This window comes from Glandiceps talaboti, chromosome 6 (genome assembly GCF_964340395.1).
Source record: "Glandiceps talaboti chromosome 6, keGlaTala1.1, whole genome shotgun sequence".
Classification (NCBI taxonomy): Eukaryota; Metazoa; Hemichordata; class Enteropneusta; family Spengelidae; genus Glandiceps; species Glandiceps talaboti.
The window spans coordinates 17,668,092-17,694,846 of NC_135554.1; the positions used below are offsets into that span (position 1 = coordinate 17,668,092).

Consider the following 26,755-nt stretch of genomic DNA (forward strand, 5'->3'; position numbering starts at 1 on the left):
TTCACAATCAATACTTCGCTTATATTGCAGTTTGGGGCAAAAGTGAACTTGAGGGTTTCGTAATGGTAATTTTCATAGATAGTTTATAAATGAAGTTAATCTAAATTGTTCTACTCGTCATGCTATTGACACTACAAATCACCACATCTCATCAGATTCCAGTTACTATTATACACTATGTATGACCACCTAAAGTTCTCTAACATACCGGTGACTTTATTATACATGCAATATTAATGCCCCTAAACTACTAATGTTACATGTGATATGAGAAACTCATTTAAAAACGTTTTTCGAAGCTTGGAAATATCACCTCAAAGGTTATGAATAACCTAAACATTGCCTTAGTATCTCAAGCAAAAAACTCCAGATCTGCCAGGGGGAAAACCCCAAGGACTCCCTCACCCCCAGAGGTCACTCATACATTCAACCAACAATCAGATGCACCAACAACCTTTTTACTGTCATAATGGTATTAAACTTTTCTTAAATATTTTCACCCTATTCTAATTTGATATGATATTGTCTTTTCAAGATCTGAAACGTTTGCCAAGATAGTCTAAAATTGCCTTAAACTCCAAATCTCCCCTACCAATGATACTACCATTATATATGTGCTGACCTTTACTACATGTATTTAATGATGCCATTTAAACTTTTTAAGAACATATTTCAACCCTTAGTATAAGTTATAAAGAATAGTTTCTGATACTTGCTGTCTTGTAAAGCATGGATTAAGTTATTGCATGAAAGGGTCTGAATAGCCTAAATATTGGCTTTAAGAGTAAAAATCCCCCAGGGTTTCTAGAGGGAGACCCCCCTCAGACCCCCCACACGAGGTGGACATATTCCAGTCTCAAGCTCTTCCCCTCTTACTGTCAATATGCTATCAAAGTATATTTCAAAAGTATTTTAACCCTATGTAGTTGCTTTTAACATGTTGGTGTTGTCTTGTAAGGCTTGGAAATTATTGTCTGAAAGGGTCTGAATAGTCTCAAAATTGACTTTTCAGAGTTAAAAACCTCCAGGACTTGAGGTGTACACATCCTAGTCTCAAGATCTTCCCCCTACCTCTTACTGTCAAGATCCTATCAAACTATATTTCAAAAATATTTCAACCTTATGTAGTTGCATTTTACATGTTGGTGCTGTCTTGTAAAGCTTGGAAATTATTTTCTGAAAATGTCTGAATAGTATCAAAATTGACTTTTCAGAGTTAAAAACCTCCTGGGCTTCTAGGGGGAGACCCCCTAGGACCCCCATAAGAGATGTACATATTCCCATCTCAAGCTTTCCTACCTTTCATTGCCAAGATGCTATTAAACTCCTTTTCGAATAATTATAAATATGGTAGTGCTAACCCGGGATCTTATAAAGTAGATGCAAGACAGTCAAGCAGTCCACACTGAGTCACGATAAAAAAATACCTGTCATGCGAATATTATATATATGGGGGGGGGGTCATCATGTTTTAGAATTAAGTGATAGGGGGGGGGGGCTCAGCCTGTTTTTGGCTTTACAGATAGGGGGGGGGGGTCAGTGACTTTTTGTCGGCCCGATTAAAGAATTTACCGCCCCCCCCCAGGCTGGAGAAACTGACCGGTCCCTAAACCCATCTTCTCCGAGCTCCATACACATCTAAATACAAAGCATTTTTATAAAGGGGATGTAATGATAGCTATCCCCCATTTATCTTCACCGAACAATTGTAGAAAACACAAGACATCAAACAATGATGTCATCTGCTTTCACAATACAATAATACACGTGATGTGAATTAAAATCAAGACTTGTTATTGTGTGTTATGGTGAATACACACATTCTTGTGTGGCCATTTTTTTTGGATTCGATCAGGTACAAGTAAATGGTACGGTGACGATAGAGTAAAATAACATGTTGCTAAGTAATAAACAACTCAGTCAATGTTCTACACTGTTTTACTTCTACATAATCATTGCGGTTAGGTTATCGTACGATTTACTATTCAATTCTTTTCAGACTTACTGATGGCTGTAGAAGAAGAAACAAGTTATCTATGTGACTATAAAGATTGCACGTGTTCTCCATCTCTAGTGAGTTGGGGGAAATGTGTGCATGTTGACTCGGAAACCACTAGTGCCGTCGAAAATAAACGATTTTTTTTCATATAATTATTTTCAAAGACGTCTAAATTGAATTTTGAGAACATTTTTTCCGATCAGAATAGAAATCAACACGTATTGAGGGGCAGATAAAATTAACTTAACGATGCTAATGGAATTTGAAACACTCAACACCCGTCACAGTATGAGTGGCTACTTTCTTTGATCGAACAGCTGTACGAGAAGTTCATATATGATAAGTTCCTTAATGGCCTCACGTGTCAACAGGAAAACAACTCTGGTGTCCAATTAATGCCAACATTATTAAAATGCAAGAGACTGCGAATTGTCATTCGTCAATGAGACATTTGACAACTATACCTATATTCCACATTTGTGAATACACTGAATTATTATCATGCAAACACCCCAAAAATAATCTCAAAAAACGCATTAATAATGTTAGGCAGATCAGCGTAACACCACTCATGTTGAACTCTTGATAACACCCGATCGCTTTGATTGTCTTTCACAACATGGACGTTTGTAAGAAAAAAATATGGTGGCAATACAGCATTATAAACCAGAAGCAAATAGATGCTTACGTTCTGCCATAACTGTTCAATTCTTTGGTGGTGACACCGATGGTTTTGATCCCAATATTCACTGTAATAAAACAAAATACAGCCTTGGTCTTCAAATGCCTATATATCCTTTAGGATTACTTCACAGTCACCGTCGTCCTACCTTCAAAGTTACTTCCTCAACAGCGATGGAGTCAAATTCTTGGTGCGTATGCACTTTTATAATGCGCATGCGTGGACTTTCAACCCTGAGGGTGAGTGCTGTATATGCGTGTGAAATATTCAGTTTCTTGCTTACAAATCTTCTGATCAATGTGAAAATACAGTGAATATACTATGATATATTCATTGGCATAATGCGCAGCGCACCTAGAGACCTTTAAGTATCATTCATACCATGGATGTACCACTAATCTATCTTCATACTGAGACTATGTGTTGATTAGAAATTCATGTTCATAGAATGTATCTTTTCCTTTGGAAATGGCTCATTAATGTGTATATGGACATCTACCTCCCAATGGAATACCAATGGTCGTCCCCAATTCATGTCGTTCCCTGGTATATATAATGCGAAGCATTTTGCAAAGTACATTTTGATTGGTGAGAAAACAATGGGGACTCAATGACACCTGTTGCCTCATTGTTACACTATGCCAACATGAAAGTGCAGTTACATATGTATGTATATTTCCAATCAGTCAGACTCTCACTAGAGCGTCACATACTCCCTGATGCGTGCCGTCTGTTCTGTATATAGCTCCTGCCCTTTACTTTGCATGCTACCATAGACTAGCGAGGGGGCATTTTAACCGTACTAACTCGTTTTCCGTCTTGTTTCCCTTATTTACACTGCCTTCCCCTTGATTTAAACCTGATCAAGGGGGAAGACTCAATTTCCTTTATTTAGCGTTTTTCATGTCTACAATGCTCTTTTTATAGTTTCATTTTTTTTACTTCAGGTGTCGACTGTCTTCCACTTTTGGCATTGCCATTACAACAGTAAGTAAGGGTTTTACCCATCGCGATATTTTTCACATTGTAGACTCGGCCTTCTTTAAGATTTCGCTTTCTTGGTCTACACTCGCCGGGGTAGAATCAAAATACCATAACAGCATTAGAGATGTAACATTTCTAAAGGAATGAGAACCGAAGTTGGCTATTAAATTTGCAGATGACGTTTATTGGAGCCATCAGTTATTGGTTCATTTGTAGATCTATTAGGGATGAGTTCAATAGTTCAATTTAGGATAAAAAAGACTAAATTCTTTCAGTTAGGCCTTAACCCCCATTCCCCCTTTATAAGTTAAGTGGCCAACATTGATATTTGTGTGAGAGTGAACACTCAATTTCGAATTCAGGTAAGTAGTACAATGAATATAAAACAAGTGTGTAGTTAGAAATATACTCTTTTATTGACACATTAACGTAATTTAGTACCATACATTTACAATAGCGACAATAGGGAACTTGCAAACCCGCCTGTTAAATGTTGCATCATGGGAAATGTGATAATAAATACTAATCAATTAGTATAATTGTAGACAATATTGTTACATTGTTTGTAACCACAAATGATAAATTCATAGTTGCCCTGACAATTGTTGGAGGTTAATTTTATCAGTAGTTCCAGATTAGGTATTACGATAACCACAGATAATCCAATAGTCCTTTGCGTCTGAGCATGCTCAGTCTGGATTGCAAGTTTCCTATTCGGCCATTTTTTTTCTTTTTAGAAATATTTGTATTTAAAAAAATTGTATTAAAAGTTAAATCATTTTTGTAGTATTGGAACTTAAATAATTCACCTCTTCCCCCCCCCCCCCCCCTCTCCACACACACCAAACAAAAAGAAAATACTTTTCCCCTTACATTGAACTATTCATTTCGCCCCCTTCCCATAACTCCTGCTTGGCTCTTTCAGTAAACATCTGCTAGTTTTATTAGTCAAAAAGTTTTATCTGAATTTCTCGAGAAGAAGTAAATGTTTCCATAGTGATTTGTAATATGGGTGATACGAATAGGGCGTTGTTTCCAATAGCGATTTGTAATACAGGTGATAAGACTAGGGCTTGTTTCCATAGTGATTTGTAATACAGGTTATAAGACTAGGGCGTTGTTTCCATAGCGATTTGTAATACAGGTGATAAGACTAGGGCATTGTTTCCATAGTGATTTGTAATACAGGTTATAAGACTAGGGCGTCATTAACAAAAGGCTGGAAAAATACCAAATATACAAGAATTCTGTCTGGCAATTCCTCATCCATATGAATCACTTGAAATACTCAATACTTGTAGTTATATAATTTTATTTAATTAGGAAAGTGTTAATAATTGGTTTTACAAGACATCTGTTGATTTTCAACATACATTCCACTTATTACAACAGTTACAAAAGCGTGAAATGTGTGCGACCATTTAATATTATCAAATAAAAAATAATACAAATTCAAAATATTTGCAATTTCTCTGAAAATACAGAATTTCTCTCCAAAAACCCCCAGATAAACACTTTTAAACTCCACACTTGACTACGTTTGGGTTGTATGACTTATATTCTTCTGTGTTGACTTTGAATTTGTCCTCAGCAAACAGCTACCATCCCATCCTATCCCGGGGCCAACTTGGTTACACAGAATTATATACTTACATGTATGATATTTTTAAAGAGAATTAATGTTCCAGTTTGTGATTACTGAATGATGAGGTTGTCAATTTGTGACGTGTTTGAGATCACCTTACACAGTATTTCTTATATACTTGGAACGATGCATATGCTAATTAGATGGAAGTTCACGCGAACTTTTTTTTAAAGTTTGTCAAAGTTATAATGTACTTCAACGATCACTTGTACTAAGTAACAATTATTCATCTCTAAAGAATTGGATTGGAGATTAAATTAAATTAGATTAGATTAAATATATCCTCTGTATCTCATTTACGATAACATTGACGATTGATCAAGTTAACGATGGTTAAATGTGAAAGCAAAGTTCCGTCCTCAAGTTTTAAGCCAGAAAGTTCATTATATAGTTAAAGACAGGTGAGATAATGGGAATGAAATGTTAACTAACGGTACGTCGATATTCTACACCAGTGCAAATACCAAAAGTAAAATTACAGGTCCGAGCACTAAACCAATGATGGAGATGATAAGTGAGGCTCTGGATAACTGGTCTGCAGTTTCGTGTTTGCGGTCACCTCGGTAAGCAAATGCCTACAAATGAACCTAGAATAAAAGAGTGAAACTCCTGTCATTGGTATTGCTGTACCTGTGTTCGAAATATGATTCTTAACATTACTTATTTAGTCGATGAGAGCCCACAGTATACAAGGATATTCATGTACAATTATGCGGTAGATAGCGGTACATACAAAACAGCGCTTTTAGCGATGCTCCGAGCGATCCCGCAGACTTGTGAGAAAGTATAATCTAAGATTATAGTACTCGACTACTGGTGAAAATATCAACGAACTCTAAAACGAAAGCGCTTCCCTTATGTAAATTCAATTTATTACCAATATCCTCTGTACCATCATTGTATTGTTCCAAAAATTATCAACGCAATCACACTCAAAGCGCCGAGCGCTAATCCAACAATAGAGGTGATAAGCGAGGCTCTGGATAATCTGTCAGCAGTTTCGTGTTTTCGGTCACCTCGGTAAACGAATGTCTGCAATGAATCAAGAATAAAAGAATGAAATAAATACGTCACGTATGTATGTATGTATGTATGTATGTATGTATGTATGTATGTATGTATGTATGTATGTATGTGTGTGTGTGTGTGTGTGTATGTATGTATGTATGTATGTATGTATGTATGTATGTATGTAATTGTGTATGTATGTGTATGTATGTATGTATGTATGTATGTATGTATGTATGTATGTATGTATTTATTTATTCATGCATGTATGTATGTATGTATGTATGCATGTGTGTGTGTGTGTGTGTGTGTGTGTGTGTGTTTAAAATTGACAGCCACGTGCACATAATTTAATAACTTTTGAAGAGAAATTTGAAAGAGAAAATTCATAGAACATCTTATTTTCCTTTTTACAATTCTTAAATTCCTTAGGTAACAACCTTTCTAAATTGATGATTTTCGAATTCTTCAACCAATATATATATAATCAAAAGCTGAAGCTTACCACAATGGAAATGATGAGTGAAACAAGGCCAAGTGGAGGGAAACAAATCAAGGTGTTCCAAATAGCCAATATCAAACCAAGAGTATCTGTACCAGTTGGCGAATTGGATCGTTCCATTATCAACATGGTTGTTGGTTCGGATGGTGCATTTACGACCTGAAAATAATTTTTTAAATATCTTTTTAAAAAAAGCATTTGTTCACATTTAATCAATATTTTAAGCAGTTTCTAATAAAGGATGATTATAAATCTTTGAATGTCAAATGACAAATGGGATTACATAAAGTATCAAATAGGTCAACAATGGGTCAATGGATATTTGAATTATGCATGTCATAGCAGAGTATAAGCGAAGCTGGCTAGGTAAGTCCAAGGGCTTTATTTCAGTCGAGATTATGAAACCAGACTTTGAGTATAGGATCTTTATATCACATCCCATGACAAAAGTACCAGAACAGTAACGAAAGGGGAAGGATTGGAAAATTAAAAGTAATCGGACAGATGATAATTACTAAGAACTTCAAAAATCATCAAATAATATCAAACAACACACAATCTCACTTCTATCACATGAATTCATCACTTGGATGTGATTAAGACGGACACGTCTTACTATAACCATAATAATTGGAGAATATTCATAAAACTAAACGAAGCTATGATAGATAAATCTACGGAAGGACTGATAGATGAATACATATTTAATGTATACATACCGTTACGTTGGTAGAATTTGTAGACGCCTGTGGTGGTGGATATTGTTGGTTATACTGCGGAGGGGGGTATGGATTTGGCTGGGGATACTGTGGCTGTTGTTGCGGAGGATATCGTGGCTGTTGCTGGGGATATTGTGGCTGATCTGCTGGATAGGCAGGCGGTTCTTGAGAGAGATAAGGTGCGTATTGTTCTACAAAAATCGAAAATATCAAAATAAATTGAATGAGAATTTTACAGGAATTTGGAAAGTTTTGTGTATCTACATACGTGTACACACAGTTACGCACGGTATCACACTACCGAATCGAGTATGTCAGTTACCAGACAGACACAGACTGACAGATAGGCATACTACATACGTAATAGATAGATAGATAGATAAATAGATAGATACATACATACATACATACATACATACATACATACATACATACATACATACATACACACACACACACACATACATACATACATACATACATACATACATACATACATACATACACAAATACACACACACACATACATACATACATACATACATACATACATACATACATACATACATACATACATTTAGCGTCCTACAACAATTGTTCTAAACTAACTAGCCATAAAAATGCCAATAGACTGCACAGACGTGAGGATTTTACTAATTTTGTATATCATCAGTGAATTTACTTTAAATCTAGCTTTGTGAAATTTGACTCTAATAGAGTGGTATTGATAACCTTTAAACAGGGCCCACCTGTCTAAGTTTGTTTCTCTTAGTACGCAAGGCAAGTGAACTTCAAATTGCAATTATGGTCGAAGCAGACAACATATCAGTATATACATATTGAAGGCCAGCTTTAGGGCATTTAATTTGTTTTCACACTTGGGTTACAATACAACAAACTACACAAATGGGTTATGTCCCAAGTCTGTGGTCCCAAGTTCATCACACACACACACAAAAATAACCCCGATTTCTAAATATTGAACTTTGACCTAACAAAGTTTTGAGAATAACCTGACATCGGTGCCAAACCCATCTTCTCTGAGTTCCATACACATCTAAACACAAAGCATTTTTATAAAAGGGATGCAGTGATAGCTATCCCCCTTTTATCTTCACCGAACAATTGTAGAAAACACAAGACATCAAACAATGATGTCTTCTGCTTTCAAAATACAATAATACACGTGATGTGAATTAAAATCAAGACTTGTTATTGTATGTAGGTATGGTATGGCGAATATACACATTCTTGTGTGGTCATTTATTTTGGATTCGATCAGGTACAAGTAAATGGTACGGTGACGATAGAGTAAAATAACATGTTGCTAAGTAATAAACAACTCAGCCAATGTTCTACACTGTTTTACTTCTACATAATCATTGCGGTTAAGTTATCGTACGATTTACTTTTCAATTCTTTTCAGAGTTACTGATGGCTGTAGAAGAAGAAAAAAGTTCGACACCGTTCTTCGTAATGATGTCAAAGAAGGACATGATTCGAGTATTATAGACGGAAAGAGGAAGAGAAGTATCATGCAAACACCCCCAAAATAATCTCAAAAACACATTAATAATGTTAAGCAGATCAGCGCAACACCACTCATGTTGAGCGCTTGATAACACCCGATCGCTTTGATTGTGTTTCATAACATGGACGTTTGTAAAAAAAAAAAACATGGTGTCAATACAGATATAGATTGAACAGCATTGTAAACCAGAAGCAAACAGGTACTTACGTTCTGCCATAACTGTTCAATTCTTTGGTGGTGACACCGATGGTTTTGATCCCGATATTCACTGTAATAAAACAAAATACAGCCTTGGTCTTCAAATGCCCATATATCCTTTAGGATTACTTCACAGTTACTGTCGTCCTACCTTCAAAGTTACTTCCTCAACAGCGATGGAGTCAAATTCTTGGTGCGTATGCACTTTTATAATGCGCATGCGTGGACTTTCAACCCTGAGGGTGAGTGCTATATATATGTGTGTGAAATATTCATTTTCTTGCTTACAAATCCTCTGATCAATGTGAATATACAGTGAATATACTATGATGTATTCATTGGCATAATGCGCAGCGCACCTAGAGACGTTTAAGTATCATTCATACCATATATGTACCACTAATCCATCTTCATACTGAGACCATGTGTTGATTAGAAATTCATGTTCATAGAATGTATCTTTTCCTTTGGAAATGGCTCATTAATGTGTATATGGACATCTACCTCCCAATGGAATACTAATGGTCGTCCCCAATTCATGTCGTTCCCTGGTATATATAATGCGAAGCATTTTGCAAAGTACATTTTGATTGGTGAGAAAACAATGGGGACTCAATGACACCTGTTGCCTCATTGTTACACTATGCCAACATGAAAGTGCAGTTACATGTGTATGTATATTTCCAATCAGTCAGACCCTCACGAGAGCGTCACATACTCCCTGATGCGTGCCGTCTGTTCTGTATATCGCTCCTACCCTGTACTTTGCATGCTACCATAGACTAGCGAGGGGGCATTTTAACCGTAGTTACTTCATTGTACTAACTCGTTTTCCGTCTTGTTTCCCTTATTTACAGTGCCTTCCCCTTGATTTAAACCTAATCAAGGGGGAAGAGTCAATTTGCTTTATTTAGCGTTTTTCGTGTATGGGGGGGGGGCACTCCTGTCCATTTTGAGCGCTCCTCGAAATTGCAAAAATCTGCCGGGTAGAATCAAAATATCATAAAAGCAGTAGAGATGTAACATTTCTAAATGAATGAGAACCGAAGTTGGCTATTTAATTTGCAGATTACGTTCATTGGAGCCATCAGTTATTGGTTCATTTGTACATCTATTAGGGATGAGATCAATTCTTCAATTTAGAATAAAAAGACTAAATTCTTTCAGTTAGGCCTTAACCCCAATTCCCCCCTTTATAAGTTAAGTGGCCAACATTGATATTTATTTGAGAGAGCACATTCAATTTCGAATTCAGATATGTAGTACATGTACAATGAATATGAAGCCAGTGTCGGTAGTGAGAAATATACTCATTTATTGACACATTAACGTCATTTAGTGCCATGCATTTACAGTAGCGACAATAGGGAACTTGCAAACCCTCCTGTTAAATGTTGCATCATGGGAAATGTGATAATAATTACTAGCCAATTAGTATTGTAAACAATATTGATACATTGTTTGTAACCACAAATAATAAATTCATAGTTGCCCTGACAATTGTTGAAGGTTAATTTTATCAGTAGCTCCAGATTAGGTATTACGATAACCACAGATAATCCCATAGTCCTTTACGTCTGAGCATGCTCAGTCTGGATTGCAAATTTCCTATTCGGTCATTTTTTTTTTTAGAAATATTTGTATTTCAAAAATTGTATTAAAATTTAAATCATTTTTGTAGTATTGGAACTTAAATAATTCACCTCTCCCCCCCCCTCCACACACACCCAAACAAAAAGAAGTTACTTTCCCCCCTTACATTGAACTATTCATTTCGCCCCCTTCCCATAACTCCTGCTTGGCTCTTTCAGTAGACATCTGCTAGTTTTATTAGTCAAGAAGTTCTATCTGAATTTCTCGAGAAGAAGTAAATGTTTCCATAGTGATTTGTAATACGGGTGATACGAATAGGGCGATGTTTCCAATAGCGATTTGTAATACAGGTGATAAGACTAGGGCTTGTTTCCATAGTAATTTGTAATACAGGTTATAAGACTAGGGCGTTGTTTCCATGGTGATTTGTAATACAGGTGATAACACTAGGGCGTTGTTTCCATAGTGATTTGTAATACATGAGGTGATAAGACTAGGGAGTCGTTTCCATAGTGATTTGTAATACAGGTTATAAGACTAGGGCGTCATTAACAAAAGGCTGGAAAAATACCAAATATACAAGAATTCTGTCTGGCAATTCCTCATCCATATGAATCACTTGAAAAACTCAATAGTTGTAGCTATATAATCTTATTTAATTAGGAAAGTGTTAATAATTGGTTTTACAAGACGCATGTTGATTTTCAACATACATTCCACTTATTACAACAGTTACAAAAGCGTGAAAAGTGTGCAACCATTTAATATTATCAAATAAAAAATAATACAAATTCTGAATATTTACAGTTTCTCTCAATATACCGAATTTCTCCCCAAAACCACAGATAAACACTTATAAACTCCACTTTAAATGGTTAATCACTTGACTAAGTTTGGGTTGTATGACGTACATTCTTCTATGTTGACTTTGAATGTGTCCTTAACAGCTACCATCCCATCCTATACGGGGGCCAACTTGGTTACACAGAATTACATACTTACATGTATGAACTTTTTAAAGAGAATTAATGTTCCAGTTTGTGATTACTGAATGACGAGGTTGTCTTTTGTGACGTATTTTTGGTCACCTTACAAACTATTTCGTATATACTTGGAACGATGCATATGCTAATTAGCTTTAAGTTTACGGCAACTTTTTAAAAGTTTGTCTACGTTACAATGTACCTTAACGATCACTTGTACTAAGTAACAATTATTCATCTCTAAAGAATTGGATCGGAAGCGGTGCGGATTAAATATATCCTATGTATCTCATTTACGATAACATTGACGATTGATCAAGTTAACGATGGTTAAATGTGAAAGCAAAGGTCCCTCCTCAAGTTTTAAGCCAGAAAGTTGATTACATTTTCCTAAGCAACTTTTACTCAATATTCCTTTAATATTTTGAGAAAAGATAACCCGTTCTTGAATTTAAAGTATATAGTTAAAGACAGATGTGATAATGGGAATGAAATGTTAACTAATGGTACCTCGACATTCTACAACAGTGCAATTATCAAAATCAAAACTACAGGTCCGAGCACGAAACCAATGATGGAGATGATAAGTGAGGCTCTGGATAACTGGTCTGCAGTTTCGTGTTTGCGGTCACCTCGGTAAACAAATGCCTACAAATAAACCAAGAATAAAAGAGTGAAACTCAATGCATCAAGTGTGTGTGTGTGTATACGTGGCACTGTGTTTTGCTGCTGTGCTGTGCTGTGCTGTGTTGTGTTGTGTTGTATCATAGATCTTGGAGGGGAGGGGAGGGAGATCTATAATTGTATGCACGCACGCATGCATGTACGTACGTACATATGTACGTATGTATGTATGTATGTATGTATGTATGTATGTATGTATGTATGTATGTATGTACGTACGTACGTACGTATGTATGTATGTATGTATGTATGTATGTATGTATGTATGAAACTTTGATAAATCGTCGATCTCTTTCGTAACACTTCTTGATATATTTGATAATTCTTGACACCTTGAAAAATGGACAGTTTGAGCTCAAAACTTACCACAATAGAAATGATGAGTGAAACAAGGCCAAGCGGAAAGAAACAAATCAAGGTGTTCCAAATAGCCAATATCAAACCAATAGTATCTGTACCAGTTGGCGAATTGGATTGTTCCATTATCAACATGGTTGTTGTTGCTGTTGGTGCATTTATCACCTTAAAGACAAGTAACAACAATCATCATAATCGTCGTTTTATGAAATTCTTTAAACATGCTATGCTCTATAAATCTCAACTCGATAACGGTTAGTATTATAAAGAATAGTCTTGTAATAATGACTGCCCTTCTTTCAGCTTTGAAAGTCAAATACAGTAGACCCTCGCTAACTCGCGGGTGTCCGGGTCCATCAAGAAACCCGCGACTTAGCGAGGGCCGCGACTTAGCGAGGTGCTCATTAAATATTCATAACCACACATTAACACACGTCACACGTCAGCTTTTCTTCATTCTTCAGTAATGTGCTGGTGAAACTAGTACTGTACATGTTTTTATGAGTGCAAGTTCATGGGCGATATTCATTTTAAAAAAAGATGCGCACGAAATCAAAGTTTCAATAAATCTCTTCACGAACATGACGGTATGTATTCGAAATTTATTGTGATGGACGCATGGACGTAATATTGTAACAGTCCTGGGTTAACAGTAAATCTTTGAGGAAGATTATCGTACAATTGTGTGACTCTCAAAGCATCAATCGCGGCTAGACTTTCTTTTTTGTTTTTTGCACGGTCAACTTACAAGCTCACGCCTGGCGGCCATGGTAGGGCCAAGAAATGCTGTTGAATTTCCGGGTTGCGGAAGTGCAGTTTTGACTTTTATATCATCGAATAACGGGATTTGTTTTATATATTCTAAAACAACAACTATTTTTTTATGTTTCTCAGTCCAGTAACATTCCTAAATGATGGGGTTGAGTTGAGAAATCGCAAGATTCGGCAACACGCCAGTGGCATGATGCATGATGTCGGTAGATAAACATAGAGACGCAAGTGATGAACGTATGCAGTTATTCGTAGCCCGAAATTTCGTTATATAAATGACGTTTTTCCTCAAAATTTTGAAGAAACAAAACGTTTTTAGTTGACTTCTAAATCAATCAAATCAAACGATATATTAATGCGAGAAAGCTTTAGTTATTAATTTGTTTTTGTGGACAATGTTCGAATTCGACTGACGAATCCTGCGAGTCGAATCGATCAATGCACCGTTCACCAGTCAGACGAAAATGGTCGACATGTTTGTTGACTAGCCGAGAAGTGCATACGGAACTTATGAGGCAGTCCGAATAAATAGAAGGCGATTGCTAACATCAAAGTCAAACCGCGACACCTCTTCATCGAAACACCAACGATTTTGAAATTGGCAGGCGTGCCATTTGTTTAAAAAAATACACAAAGAGGAGTTCCGAGAACAATAGGAAAACTAAAGAAAAAATGGGATCCAAGGTGACACCCGCGACTTAGCCGAATCCGCGACTTACCGAGGCGCGAGTTAGCGAGGGCCCACTGTATCTTAAAACAAGATTAGATTAGACTAGATTAGATTAGATTAGATTGGAAAGAGGTGAAGTGAGGTGAGCTGAGCTGAGGTGAGTTGTGATGAGATGGGAAGGGATGGAATGGGATGGATGATGCACATTCCCATCACAGCCATTGAATTTACCTTAGCAAAGGCCAGATATGATCACGAGGACATGGTAAAAATGAAAATGGTTCTGGACATTAGGGGAAACAAAAGAAGCCTATTGAAATGGTATCTTTATTATGTTGATAGAAGGTGTCATTAGAAAACGTGAACACATTAGTATAGAGAGTAACACCATTACATGATACTCCATAATGTAAAATGACCAAAAAACAGAAACACAATGGAAGGTGAAGGATTGTGACCTGTCATTGTTTTCATTTTGGATCCACTACCACTTTCAGACGATTATGACATCAAACATCATAGCCATATATGGTCATGGTGTCAACACAATGAGATGTTATATCATTTAATGTATACATACCGTTACGTTGGTAGAATTTGTAGACGCCTGTGGTGGTGGTGGTGGTGGTGGTGGTGGTGGATATTGTTGACCATACTGTGGAGGGGGGTAGGGATGTTGCGGGGGATACTGTGGCTGTTGTGGGGGATACTGTGGCTGTTGTGGGGGATACTGTGGCTGTTGCGGGGGATACTGTGGCTGAACTGTTGGATAGGCCGGTGGTTCTTGAGAGGGATAATCTGGAGCAGGCTCACTTGGTGCATATCTCTCTATAATCAACCATATGAAAAGAGACATATAAAAGATATTTCAAGGCAAAACACACACCAACCAACCAACCAACCAACCAACCAACCAAACAAACAAACAAGCACCCCCCCCCCCAAAAAAAAACCAACAACAACAACAAACAAACAAACAAGCAACCCCCCTGCCCGCGCACACACACATACACACACATACATACACACATACATACATACATACATACATACATACATACATACACACACACACACACACGCACACGCACGCACACACACACACACACACACACACACACATACATGCAATCCGTAGCTATTTGCGGCCATCATTAAAATCATTTCAAATTTGCTAAAAATGTTAGTCCTTTTAATCTTGCTTTTTTTGAACATATTTTGAGAACTCGTCGACTAGTGCCCATTAAGATGATCAAACAATCATATTATCATAGTCGCGGGAAAATTCCATGCCATATGCCACTATCACCTGATGGCACTTTATATACCCATGTCAGAAAGTATGTCAAACACACTTCCTCAATTGCCATTTTTTTTTACCTTTTTCCATTTTCCATTTCCCTCATGATGGCGCACATCCAATGTTTTCTTTTGAGTTTCTCACATGTGACAAAAATGCTATCTATTCACGGCCATTATTAAAGTCCTTTCAAAATGATTAATTTTTCATTTGAGTTTACCTGCGTGAGACAGGTCACATGGAGGATATGAACAGGAACTTGTCGTTGTTTTCAGATTCCGTTAAAATTGATTCACACTCATTTCCCGCCAAACGGTTTGCTACACTGAGTTTTCTCCAATATTGCATTTTGTGCGGGAATATAATTTAGGTCAAGTATGCTCTCCATCTTCAATAGGTAAGACAACATTATCCCCATATTAAAGAATGAAATTGAAAGAAAACTGGTTTATCAATTGAGGAAAGCTTCATGAGACAGTTGATTTCTCAAGGACATAATCATGGCATGATCAATGGAATTTTGGATACGTTCTTTCTACCTGTAAGGGGGATTTCATTTGGAAGTGTAAGATGATGTTCATGAAGGTACACACACTCGAGCAAACATACTACTATCAATCCAACAGTAAACACCCATGGTAATTGTCAATCGAATTGTCATATGAACTGATCACGATTGCTTTGTGGAATGTACAAATGAATTTCATTGAGACACTCAACCGATTGTCATAAATCTCAAGTATTCACTATATTAGCCTACAGTCGCAAAATTAAAACCCAGTCATTCTTAATTAACGAAAACGATGCATCATCTGATTGACAGCATATATATTATTATAAAGTTCTACATACGAAAAATGATTGGTGACCTATTCGGGTGATTTATGAAGCAGAGAATTTGTTGACGTGGTAATGAAGGAAGCAGAAGTATTGTAACCCCTGGCAATAGCTGTTATTATTACCATATACATTATACTTTGCAATGTAGTATGGGGAGGGGTATAACTGCATGCCGTGAAATTGTATTTGCAAAAACTACAATGGGGGTATATATAGGGTTATGAATTGCCGTGACTGGTAGATGTTGAACTAAAACTGGTACCACCTGTTTCAGTGAAATCCTTACCAACACTACTGACTGGCGATATTGGTGTTGATGTAGCGCTGCAAGGCTGGTCTTAATATGTTGCCCTAAGTTTTTTTATTTGCTGGTGTCATCTAGTGGGCGTTTCAGTCTCCTTACGTCTACTCCTAGACCGCTTTTTATGGTCTGACCTGAGGCCTATTGAAATCAGCTTTCGCTCACATGATCATAATTATGCTCTTCTTGTGTGCGAGATATAGTTGTCAACAACACTACGTATACATTTGAAATCGTCCATTTTCATGTTAATTGTTGGCGCTCAAATGAAATAAAACGCACACATTGAAAGATTATTTTACAATTCAACATAACGAACTTTGACCTTATACCTGCTTTACTATATGCTTTACACAACCATAAAACACACTGGGTCGCTGAACTTAAATGCAGCGCACCCACTATTGTTTATTGACAGTATAATGATAAGGAGAACACTTTTCGGCGATGTCCACCACTTACAAAACAACGTTCTAATCATTTGGCGTCTCTACATAACTCCTACAAGGGTTGTATAGACGAGCATTGCAAAGCATAGAAAGCTGTTTAAAATGGAAGCAAACATTCAAGTACTTACGTTCTGCCATAGCTGTTCAATACGTTGGTAGTGCCACCGATTGTTTTGACCCAATATTCACTGTAACAAGACAAAATGTAATCTTGATTCGTATATGCCCTGTTTAGGGTTACTTCACGATCACGGGTGTCCTGCCTTCGAAGTTAATACTTCACGATCACAGGTGTCCTGCCTTCGAAGTTACTTCCTCAAGTAAATGGCGTTAAATACGTAAAGTTACTGCATATAGAGAGTAGATAGCTTTATGCTGCGCATGCGTAGACTTTCACACTTGGCAGGAGTTCTATGTATATAAACTGCGTGTGGGATGTTCACTTTTCATTGTAACAATGAAGATTTATTTGCTTGCAAATATGTACCTTGATCATACTGAAAATACAATGAAAACACTGATATCATTTGGCATAGTGCAACCGGAGGACATATTTTATCATCATGCATGTACTAAGACTGAAATGGTGAAATTCATTTAAAAGAATGTTCTAATTATGTGAATGCCCCCTTTGTGATGGGCTACTGATCGACGCCAGTCGACTATAATATGAGGTGCCACCCAACGTGTATAGCACCCTCTATAGTTTTCACTGTGTTTACTTCAATTTCTTGACACTCCGTTTCTTCATCACGGTGTTCCTCTCACTCAAGTCACTATCACACAAACGAGAAGTGTGTTTTCCGTAAATTTCTAGAGATGAACAATAACTGAAGTGCCACACTGACAAGAATCGTCATTGTCGCATTGGTAAAAGTATTGCCCGTTGTAGTATACCTAGAGTCTGTACAAAGGTTAATATGCATTCGTAATCCAGAATAATAATCCTATGTAACCCTTATGGTTCCACTGATATAAGATACCAGTAACACTAATGCAAAAACCTTTGACTGAAACTTGGCCCTTTCCTTATGTTTGGCCTGGCACCCATGGGTTCAAATCTGAATTTACAGCATTGAATGGTGTCAAAGTCGGCAAACAACAAATTTTGCAACTTATTCTACATAATATGTACTTCTGACCGCTATAGAAAAAGTTAGATAAAAATTACAATGCGACACCGATATTCACTGGTTCTTAAGTCTTTCGAGTATTCTGAAATGGTGTTATACGCCTTAAAGGCCAAATGTCACGTCAATACTATATAGACAATAGCAATTCACAATTTTAAGAGCACAAATCTGCACTGTGACATGAACTCATTTTAACCAAGAGTTATCAAGATAATCAGAAACTGATATTTTTAATGACAGCGCTAGTTATGAAAAAATTATACAAACAAATTTCACTGAATAATTACAATACTATCGCATGTGTTGTAATCCGGATAGTATGCATCTACCATGTGTTAGTTCATATCAAATTCGTATTTAGTTATAAAGAAAAAACAAACAATTTTAGCATACACACAATGATTTTTGTTGTATAATTATGAAGAGGCATTGGTACATTATACACATGTGCAAAGTTAAACAAGCTCATTTTAATTTTTGTCAAAATTCAACAATATTTCATAAAAAAAATGGGGTGTGGGGTTACAATTTCAATTCTAGAATTTAAACAGACGTGGTGACCCACTATTATTTTGTCATTGATCAATAGCTGGAATAATACATTGTACACATACAGCATATAAAAATAATCTATCACGGACTTTTATCCTTGTTTGCAGTTTTCTTACATTTTTCTTTAAAAATCGTAAAGCAGCTGGGGATAAAATAACATAGCATTTTATGAAATAATGAAAAGAAATTACAAACAAATATGTCTGGACATTATACACATTGCACTAAAATATGTAAGTTCATTAAGTGCTCCAGGGATAATCTTTAACGGTCGAAAATTGTGATGTAGTTAATTGTTGTAAATCTACTTATTTTGACCCAAAACAATATGTGTAGATACAAGAAACGGTCATTATCTTGAAAACAAAGGTGGTGACATAGTATTTTCTTTACATTTTTTACATATTCAGATATCATTTCTTAGGTATGCAAAGTATAAGAAAAATGTATCGACTTTTTGAATTTGACACCTCCCCCCCCCCTCCCCTTAAAGGGTAATGCCACTCTAGGAAATAGACACTTTTTCATAAACTATGGATATTCTTGTATAACGTAATCGTGGTGCATACTCATGTCGTATTGTTACAAACACTGCACATTAGAGTAGTTTTGTCATTGAAAATGCTATTTTTTACCAATTTTATTAAAACCTTGGACATGACCAAACATTGGACAGCTTGACACTGCTATGATATATTGAAAATAAAGAGTATATTGACTGTTGATTATTGAAAAGGGCCTATGACGTTACTTGACATAATCAAAACCTCTCGTCCTGTTCGAACAGTCGAACACAAACACTCTGGGAATGTAACACATATGAATTGGACACTTTATGTGATGTATGTTTGCCATTTGTGACGTAGGTAAGTGTCATTTTGTCATCGAAAACAAAGTATGGACATAATGGTTGGCCATAGCCATCCTCCTTGTTGGATTAACACATATACACTATATCATGTTTTTGTCATTTAACATATGAATGAAAATACACAACGATTTCAAGCAGAGAGTTTCATATGAAAATCATTGAAAGAAAAGAAATTCACTTCGAAACGAATAATAATCTTAATGTATTACAAAATTACTAAGTTTTAAATTGTGTATAAATTCATAAGAACTGATGACATTCATTTTCGAATCCTAGAATACATAAACTGTAAATGGTAAAATCTAAAAGTGTAACTCTTATCTTATTTACACCACTTGTGCACAAAACATGTAACGTCAAAACACGGTACACATACATAAATGACTACAAAAACGAAAGATGTGTTACATTTGCAAAGATTTTAATTGAAAAATATAAATTACAATTATCTGTTATTCGTCTCAGTTTGTTTGATTTTTCGCATGTAGTTTCGAAACATTTTGTTAAAACTGCCATGCGGGTTAAAAAAAATGATTTTTAATGATAAATTTATTTCACTGTGTTTTCTTTCTACGTGCAACAACTTAATGAAACAACATAAAGTACTTATATTTGTAACTCACCATATATATATAAATGATTTTGATACAGTTCTTGAATATCTGGTAAAATAAACAACAATTTGCTTAATATGTTAAAGGATGCGTTAGTCTGACTCGACAAAACATACAGGCAACAAATGTTATCTGTTTAAAAATTTCTCCCGAAATGCGCCATCTTACAAATTTAATGTTACACTTTCGTGTGGTGTTAATGTTTAAGACACAAACTTCCGGTATGTAGAATAAGATTGTGGAATATTTTGATATGTTCTTTTATAAAGAGCCAACAACTTTAGCAAATTAACTAAGAATGTGTTGTGTTTCAAGCAATGCTAGGCATTTATGATGAGGAATGTAACACATGTACAAAACCAAGCATTCTAAACCCAAATATTTTGAGTTAATATTTATATTCTAATTTTGAAAATATTTTTCCTGATAAATTCAAAGTACAGGAAAGTGTTGATTTTAGGACAAAATATCATTTGATAAAATATTACAATTATGAATTTGTTTCAATTTCTCTGCTAAGAACAACCATTGATATACTCGACATGTGTGTCTTTTTGTTGTTATGTTCTGTTGTGCAGACTTGTGTTGAGTTGAGTTGCGTTGCGTTGTGCTGTATTGTGTTGTGGTGTGTTGTGGTGTGGTGTGGTGTGGTGTATTGTGGTGGGGTGTGGTGGGGTGGGGGTGTGGTGTGGTGTTAAGTTATGTTATGTTAGATAATACAAATCGGAAAGACAGTATGAACACTATTGAATTACAATGTATACATTGTGACGACTTTCGATGACGTAGATAACTCTATGTGTATATTTAGCTTTCTTCTTCACCCCAACGTCATATAACAAATGTGTCACTATAAAATGTATAAATGTAAACATATAGAGAGTTTACTATCCATATATCGTAGCAGCAATTATAAGGCTAGCCAACTCTACGATCACAATACCGATACAGGAGGTGACCACAGATGCTAGGGTTAACTTGTTAGCAACTTTAGTGTGTCCACCAAACCTGTTAGCATATGCCTGCAACGAACATAAAATAAATGAGAGATTACCAAATAGATGGATGATAGGTAGGCAGGTAGGTAGGAGCACGTGGTTGTGAGTATAGAAAAGGGAGAGAGTATTGAATATTTAATTTAAAATTTAGAGTCTTAGACCCAAATCCACAACTTTCGGATATACAATATAATGTATATGTATGTATATTTGAAACTCCATCAAAAGTACTTAATCAAGGAAAACACGAAGTAATATTGGCCTTTTATAAAAGATTAAATATTTTAGAAACACTTAATAATTTGATTATATACATCAATAAAAGCATTCATTTAAAATAATACATACCGCTATGATGAGGATGATAGAGACTAAACCAAGTGGTGGGATACACAGAAGGTTGCAAAGAGCCAATCCCAAGCCGCAATGATCAACACGATTTGGTGACTTAAGGTGATCATCACGTACTATTACATTCGAGCGGGGTGGTGATGGCACTGCTGTGATCTAGAAAAAAACAAACCGTAAATGTAATAAAAACGTTGTCACTGTTGCTTGAAAAAATATTTTTCAAAAATATTCTTTTAAAGAGGAACACGATTTCGGTTAGGAACATAAATGGTTTTTACTTACAACCTCTCTGAAGATAAGTTGAGTTAGTACACAACCTGTGCAAATCCCTCGTTATTTATGGTATACATAAAATATCATAATTTGTGGAGCATTTTTTATTCGTTGTCAAGAGTTACAATATTCCATTTTTTTTTAGAAATTTTAGTTATCGAATGTTATTTTACGTTTTTGAATTTATTTTGCTTTATTCTCTTTGTTTTACGGTAGAAATGATGTTGGCTTGATGTTTCACTGACATAACACACATAATATATTTTGCCTCTGTTGTCATGAACATTGCCGAAACTACATATTGTGCCTTTTATAAATTTGTCCCAGAACCAGTTGAAACAATTGGGAAGGGGCCACCTACATGTATGTATCATCCCATCATAACAATTAAAGAATGGGTCTGCAAAGAATAGTTAATTTTAATTCGAAAGGTAAAGCAGATAAAACTGAGGTAGTGACATTCTGAACAGTTTAGGAAGCTGCCTCCGTCTGGAGAGTCTTCCTTAGGCGTAATATATAACAGGATGTACTGAACGGCTCTCGTAAGGACAATGACATGGAGTTTTTTTCAACCAAGCCTGGCACGTCACATAAGTTCACGACCTAAAGTCAGAATCTATGCTCATTGTTTTATCGGAAATTGCCATTGCATTGCGTTGAATGCAAAAATCGCCCTCACTTGGTGAAACAAGGATCCAGACTCTTCTCTCTATAATTTACCCAAAACTAAATCATGGATTGAAATTAAACTTAAACTATGGGTTATCATGTGTAAGGAAACCATACATACCCAGAAAGTTTGACGAAATGTTACGAGCAAGCACTGATTTGGTATAGCCTCTTTGGGAAGATATAATCAATTATGCCAATCAATAAAAAAATATGCAAATCGAATCTACAGAACACATGTCATGATATTGTTACTACTAATTAAGTATATCACGAGTTATAATCACAACAGTTATTTGCGCCAGATCATGATTATGAATTCAACAGGAACTAAAGCCGCCATCTAAGGTCAACTAAGGTCATCTAAGGTCAACTAAGGTCATCATAGAACATATCTGTTATTATAATGATGTATTCACGAATGTTAATGAAGTGTTACATCCCAACATTGACAGCTTCTGCTTACATATTTGTCCAGAATGTCTCTCATCTTATTACAATAGTTCAAAGCTAATTAACACAACAGAAGTCCTACGCAGTCATACGCAATAAGCAATAAACCATTATGTTTCTAAAGACATATATGTCTGTGCTTGTTTCCAGTGTGTTATTCTTAAGTTGTCTGGCTTCGTCCCCGCTTCACCAAGTTCTAAACCTTACCGTACCATAAATTATAATTGTTAGGAAAATCACACCTTATCCTTATCAAGCTAGCAATATGTATACATACCATCACGTCTGGATAAAGGTTGGTCATTCCAATTGACGGAGGTGTGGATTTCTCTGTAATGAAAAAAACAAACACATTAAATGAAAAAAAATTAGCAAAATACTGTATGCATACATGAATGTCTGTCTGTCTGTCTGTCTGTCTGTCTGTCTGTCTGTCTGTCTGTCTGTCTGTATGTATGTATGTATGTATGTATGTATGTATGTATGTATGTATGTATGTATGTATGCATGCATGCATGCATGCATGCAGGTAGGTGGGTAGGTAGGTAGATGTGTATGTATGTGTGTATGTATGTATGTATGTATGTATGTATGTATGTATGTATGTATGTATGCATGCATGTATGTCGGTAGGTAGGTGGGTAGGTAGGTAGATGTGTATGTATGTATGTATGTATGTATGTATGTATGTATGTATGTATGTATGTATACATGCATGCATGCATGCAAACTTTGAACGAACAACAAAACAATGTACTCTGCCTGGTCGATGATTCGATTGAAGAGAAAATAAATAAAACTGTAACCAGGTATGTTAGTAGATGGACAACACTGGGACACAAAAATAATCTAGGGATGTCTAGATAGATGACAACCCCATGTTGATAAATGATATACTATAGACCAAAGAGTGAATCTCAGACTTATGCAAATATCAGCTGACTTTGTGTACGAACATGGACTTACGGATCAACTCATATTTTTGTATCTCATATCAAAATATTTGACACGATGACAGATAAGGAAATACGAAGGAATTAGTGATAAATTAATTCCACACATAAAAGGCGTATTGTACGAATGAACCCGGAAAGAACTTACTCCATAAAAGCACTTTGATGTTAGTGTTGAGACACATTTACCGTACAATCGTTCCCGTTGAACGATTTTGCAATACTGTGCCCCTTTTGTTGTGTGTCGCTGTATGTATGTCCTAAAACATGGCGTAAACACCGCGGCCACATAGTTGAAAATTTGTGTAAAATGGAGGCAACAGGTACGTACATTCTGCCATGACTTTTTAATTCCTTGGAGTTGAGGCGGATCTTTTGACAGCTGTTGTCAAAACATCTGACTTAACTCTAACGAATTTATCAAAGTAATAAAAATGACTAGGTCAGAGCCAAGTTAAGTTTATAATATTCATAATGGGGTATTTAAATACCGCCACCGTAAACAGAGATATGCAGTGAACAAGGAAGAAGACATACTTACTTTCTGCCATACTTGTTCACTTCGTCCGTGATACCAATATTTTTAGCTAAACAATTACAGGACTGTGTAGCAAATCAAATTTCGTCTTCTCGATGTCACAAGTTGCCTGTTTATATGTATACAACTTGTACCCTAGGCCCCTAAAGTGAAACTTTCTCTCATTAACTAACTTTGGGTGAGGTCAAATTTTCAGATTATGAGGACGCATGCGTGCAAGTATACAATTGTAAAGTACCTGGGTATATATAGGGGTGCTATGTTTGTTCGGAACAAATTCACAAAATACTCGAGGAAGAGTTTCAAAAAGTACGTATGACAAAATTGCAATTTCAAAATGATATACACTCTACTTAGTGACAGAAACTCGTTACCTCTTTTTAACGACTACACTCCTCTTTGCACGAACTTATAATCATATGTTTAAAATGCAATTCCATGCAATTTGATACAGATACTGAATCGGATACTTTTCTGTTCATCGATATTTTAATGATGATATAAAGCCCCATTCAATTTTCTCTCTCCCAACGGTTATCTTTGACGTTATAGACAATGTACGAGTGTCACTGAATTTTCTAACTAATAAGTTTGTTTGAATTCAAGTTTTGCATATAGACTTATTGAATCTGCATGATGACACCATTGGATTTAAGTTGGCCGCCAATTTCATACGTACATACATACATACATACATACATACATACATACATACAGACAGACATACCATGACTTTCCTCTTTGGGTAGAAGTAGAAGGTGGAAGTACAAAATGTAAGTATATAAGAATATGGCATAGTCATACGAACTATGTTATAAAAAAGGCAGTTTATTAATAATTAATTATGCAGAGTTCTGGTTACTTTCGACTGAGTTGGACAAATACATTTTAAATGAATGACTTTCATCCATAGCTCCGTTTTCGTCTAACTTACTTTAAATTAGGTCAATTATTTCAAAGTATGCCCTGAATATTTATCTAATATATCTAAAACATTTTTTTTAAAAATAGACAATTCCTTGGTTCGTCTTGAATATTCTGGAAATTCCCAGCAAATAAACTTCGCGGGTATTTTTTGTCTTTAATCAGTGAAAGTATTACATTGATTACATCGATAATTCCAAATATAAACCAATCATGGTGGATACTTGTCATCACCCCTAACACCACCACCACCACTATTCTGGTTGTCGTGCACGTATACTAAGAAACAGTCCCGTGTAAATGTCCTCTGTGTAAATAGTCTTCATTTGTGGAGAAACCTTATAATAGTTTAAGTTATACAGTAACTGTGAAATACAGTTTATAAGAGATTTTATACTTGTAAAATGATCATCGATATATTAACACTGGACCTATGAGGGATGGCCCTCACTAGACTTCTTCCGAGGTAAGTGTTTATATCTATAGAACTATCCAGTATAAATAAAGGTTATTATATCCTCATGGATTTGACAGATTTGTGTGATTTCGCTGAACTACGAATCGCTTTTCTTCAATTATACAAAAGAAAATGGGTGCTATTTTAGTTGTATTGTACATTCCATGAAAGTCAAGCCGCTTTAGCACTGCCTCTTCAGTACAGTACTCCAGAGAGTATGCTTAAAAAAGATATTGTCACTAAGTAAAATATTCGCAAGTCTAGACTATATATTCGCAAGTCTGTGTGAAACCCAAATCTTTGCCTGCCACATGGTGTGTATGCTGTGTAATTATATTTCTATGTAAAGGTATTATTTTGTTAATTTTTCTAACTATCCACTCCCTGAACAACAACACACACACTGAAGACAATTTTAGTTTATTGGACAAGGATTGGTGGGATTTCCTGATATTGTTCTTAGATATTCTTATTCCTGAGTAAACGTTGCTAATTGCCTAGTATGAAAGTAATGATATGGTGTAAAGTATGCAAATGATCAAGAGTTGTCATGATGTGTGATGTACAAATGTGAAATTTTTAGATCTACATTGAATTCATATGTTGATAGTTTGAATAAGTTCTGAATAATTACAAAAAAGAAATAATAACTTCCTATTGCACCAAAATACCTGCAATGGATAATTCCTAGTTTTCAATTTGAGTCCTTAGGGTGTTATATACCCTATCCAGGACGGAAACATTCTCCATGTA

At 35.7% G+C, this 26,755-nt stretch overlaps 4 protein-coding genes across 4 annotated transcripts in view; all 4 read right to left on the reverse strand.

Moving 5' to 3' along the window:
• The window catches only part of LOC144436571 (uncharacterized), a 6,129-nt gene extending 3,257 nt beyond the window's left edge, over positions 1–2,872 (reverse strand). The window contains exon 1 of the mRNA XM_078125390.1: positions 2,688–2,872. Coding sequence (XP_077981516.1) covers positions 2,688–2,697 — 10 coding nt within the window. The 5' untranslated portion in view covers positions 2,698–2,872. The remainder of the gene's footprint in view (positions 1–2,687) is intronic.
• Positions 2,873–5,009: 2,137 nt separating this feature from the next.
• On the reverse strand, positions 5,010–9,462 carry LOC144436646 (uncharacterized). The gene is made up of 5 exons (XM_078125486.1): positions 9,278–9,462; positions 7,540–7,730; positions 6,824–6,979; positions 6,188–6,342; positions 5,010–5,897 (listed from the first exon to the last, which is right to left on the reverse strand). Exons 1-4 carry the CDS (start codon positions 9,285–9,287, stop codon positions 6,205–6,207), a joined length of 495 nt encoding a protein of 164 aa, XP_077981612.1. The 5' UTR covers positions 9,288–9,462; the 3' UTR covers positions 5,010–5,897; positions 6,188–6,204.
• A 2,046-nt stretch (positions 9,463–11,508) lies between these two features.
• LOC144436539 (uncharacterized) lies at positions 11,509–17,579 on the reverse strand. Its single transcript, XM_078125352.1, has 4 exons — positions 17,345–17,579; positions 14,907–15,154; positions 12,895–13,050; positions 11,509–12,492 (listed from the first exon to the last, which is right to left on the reverse strand). The coding sequence occupies exons 1-4, from the start codon at positions 17,352–17,354 to the stop codon at positions 12,364–12,366; spliced, it is 543 nt and encodes a 180-aa protein (XP_077981478.1). The 5' UTR covers positions 17,355–17,579; the 3' UTR covers positions 11,509–12,363.
• Positions 17,580–20,396: 2,817 nt separating this feature from the next.
• Positions 20,397–24,785, reverse strand: LOC144436721 (uncharacterized). The gene is made up of 4 exons (XM_078125575.1): positions 24,625–24,785; positions 23,408–23,460; positions 21,733–21,891; positions 20,397–21,408 (listed from the first exon to the last, which is right to left on the reverse strand). The coding sequence occupies exons 1-4, from the start codon at positions 24,632–24,634 to the stop codon at positions 21,274–21,276; spliced, it is 357 nt and encodes a 118-aa protein (XP_077981701.1). The 5' UTR covers positions 24,635–24,785; the 3' UTR covers positions 20,397–21,273.
• Between the last annotated feature and the right edge of the window lie 1,970 nt (positions 24,786–26,755).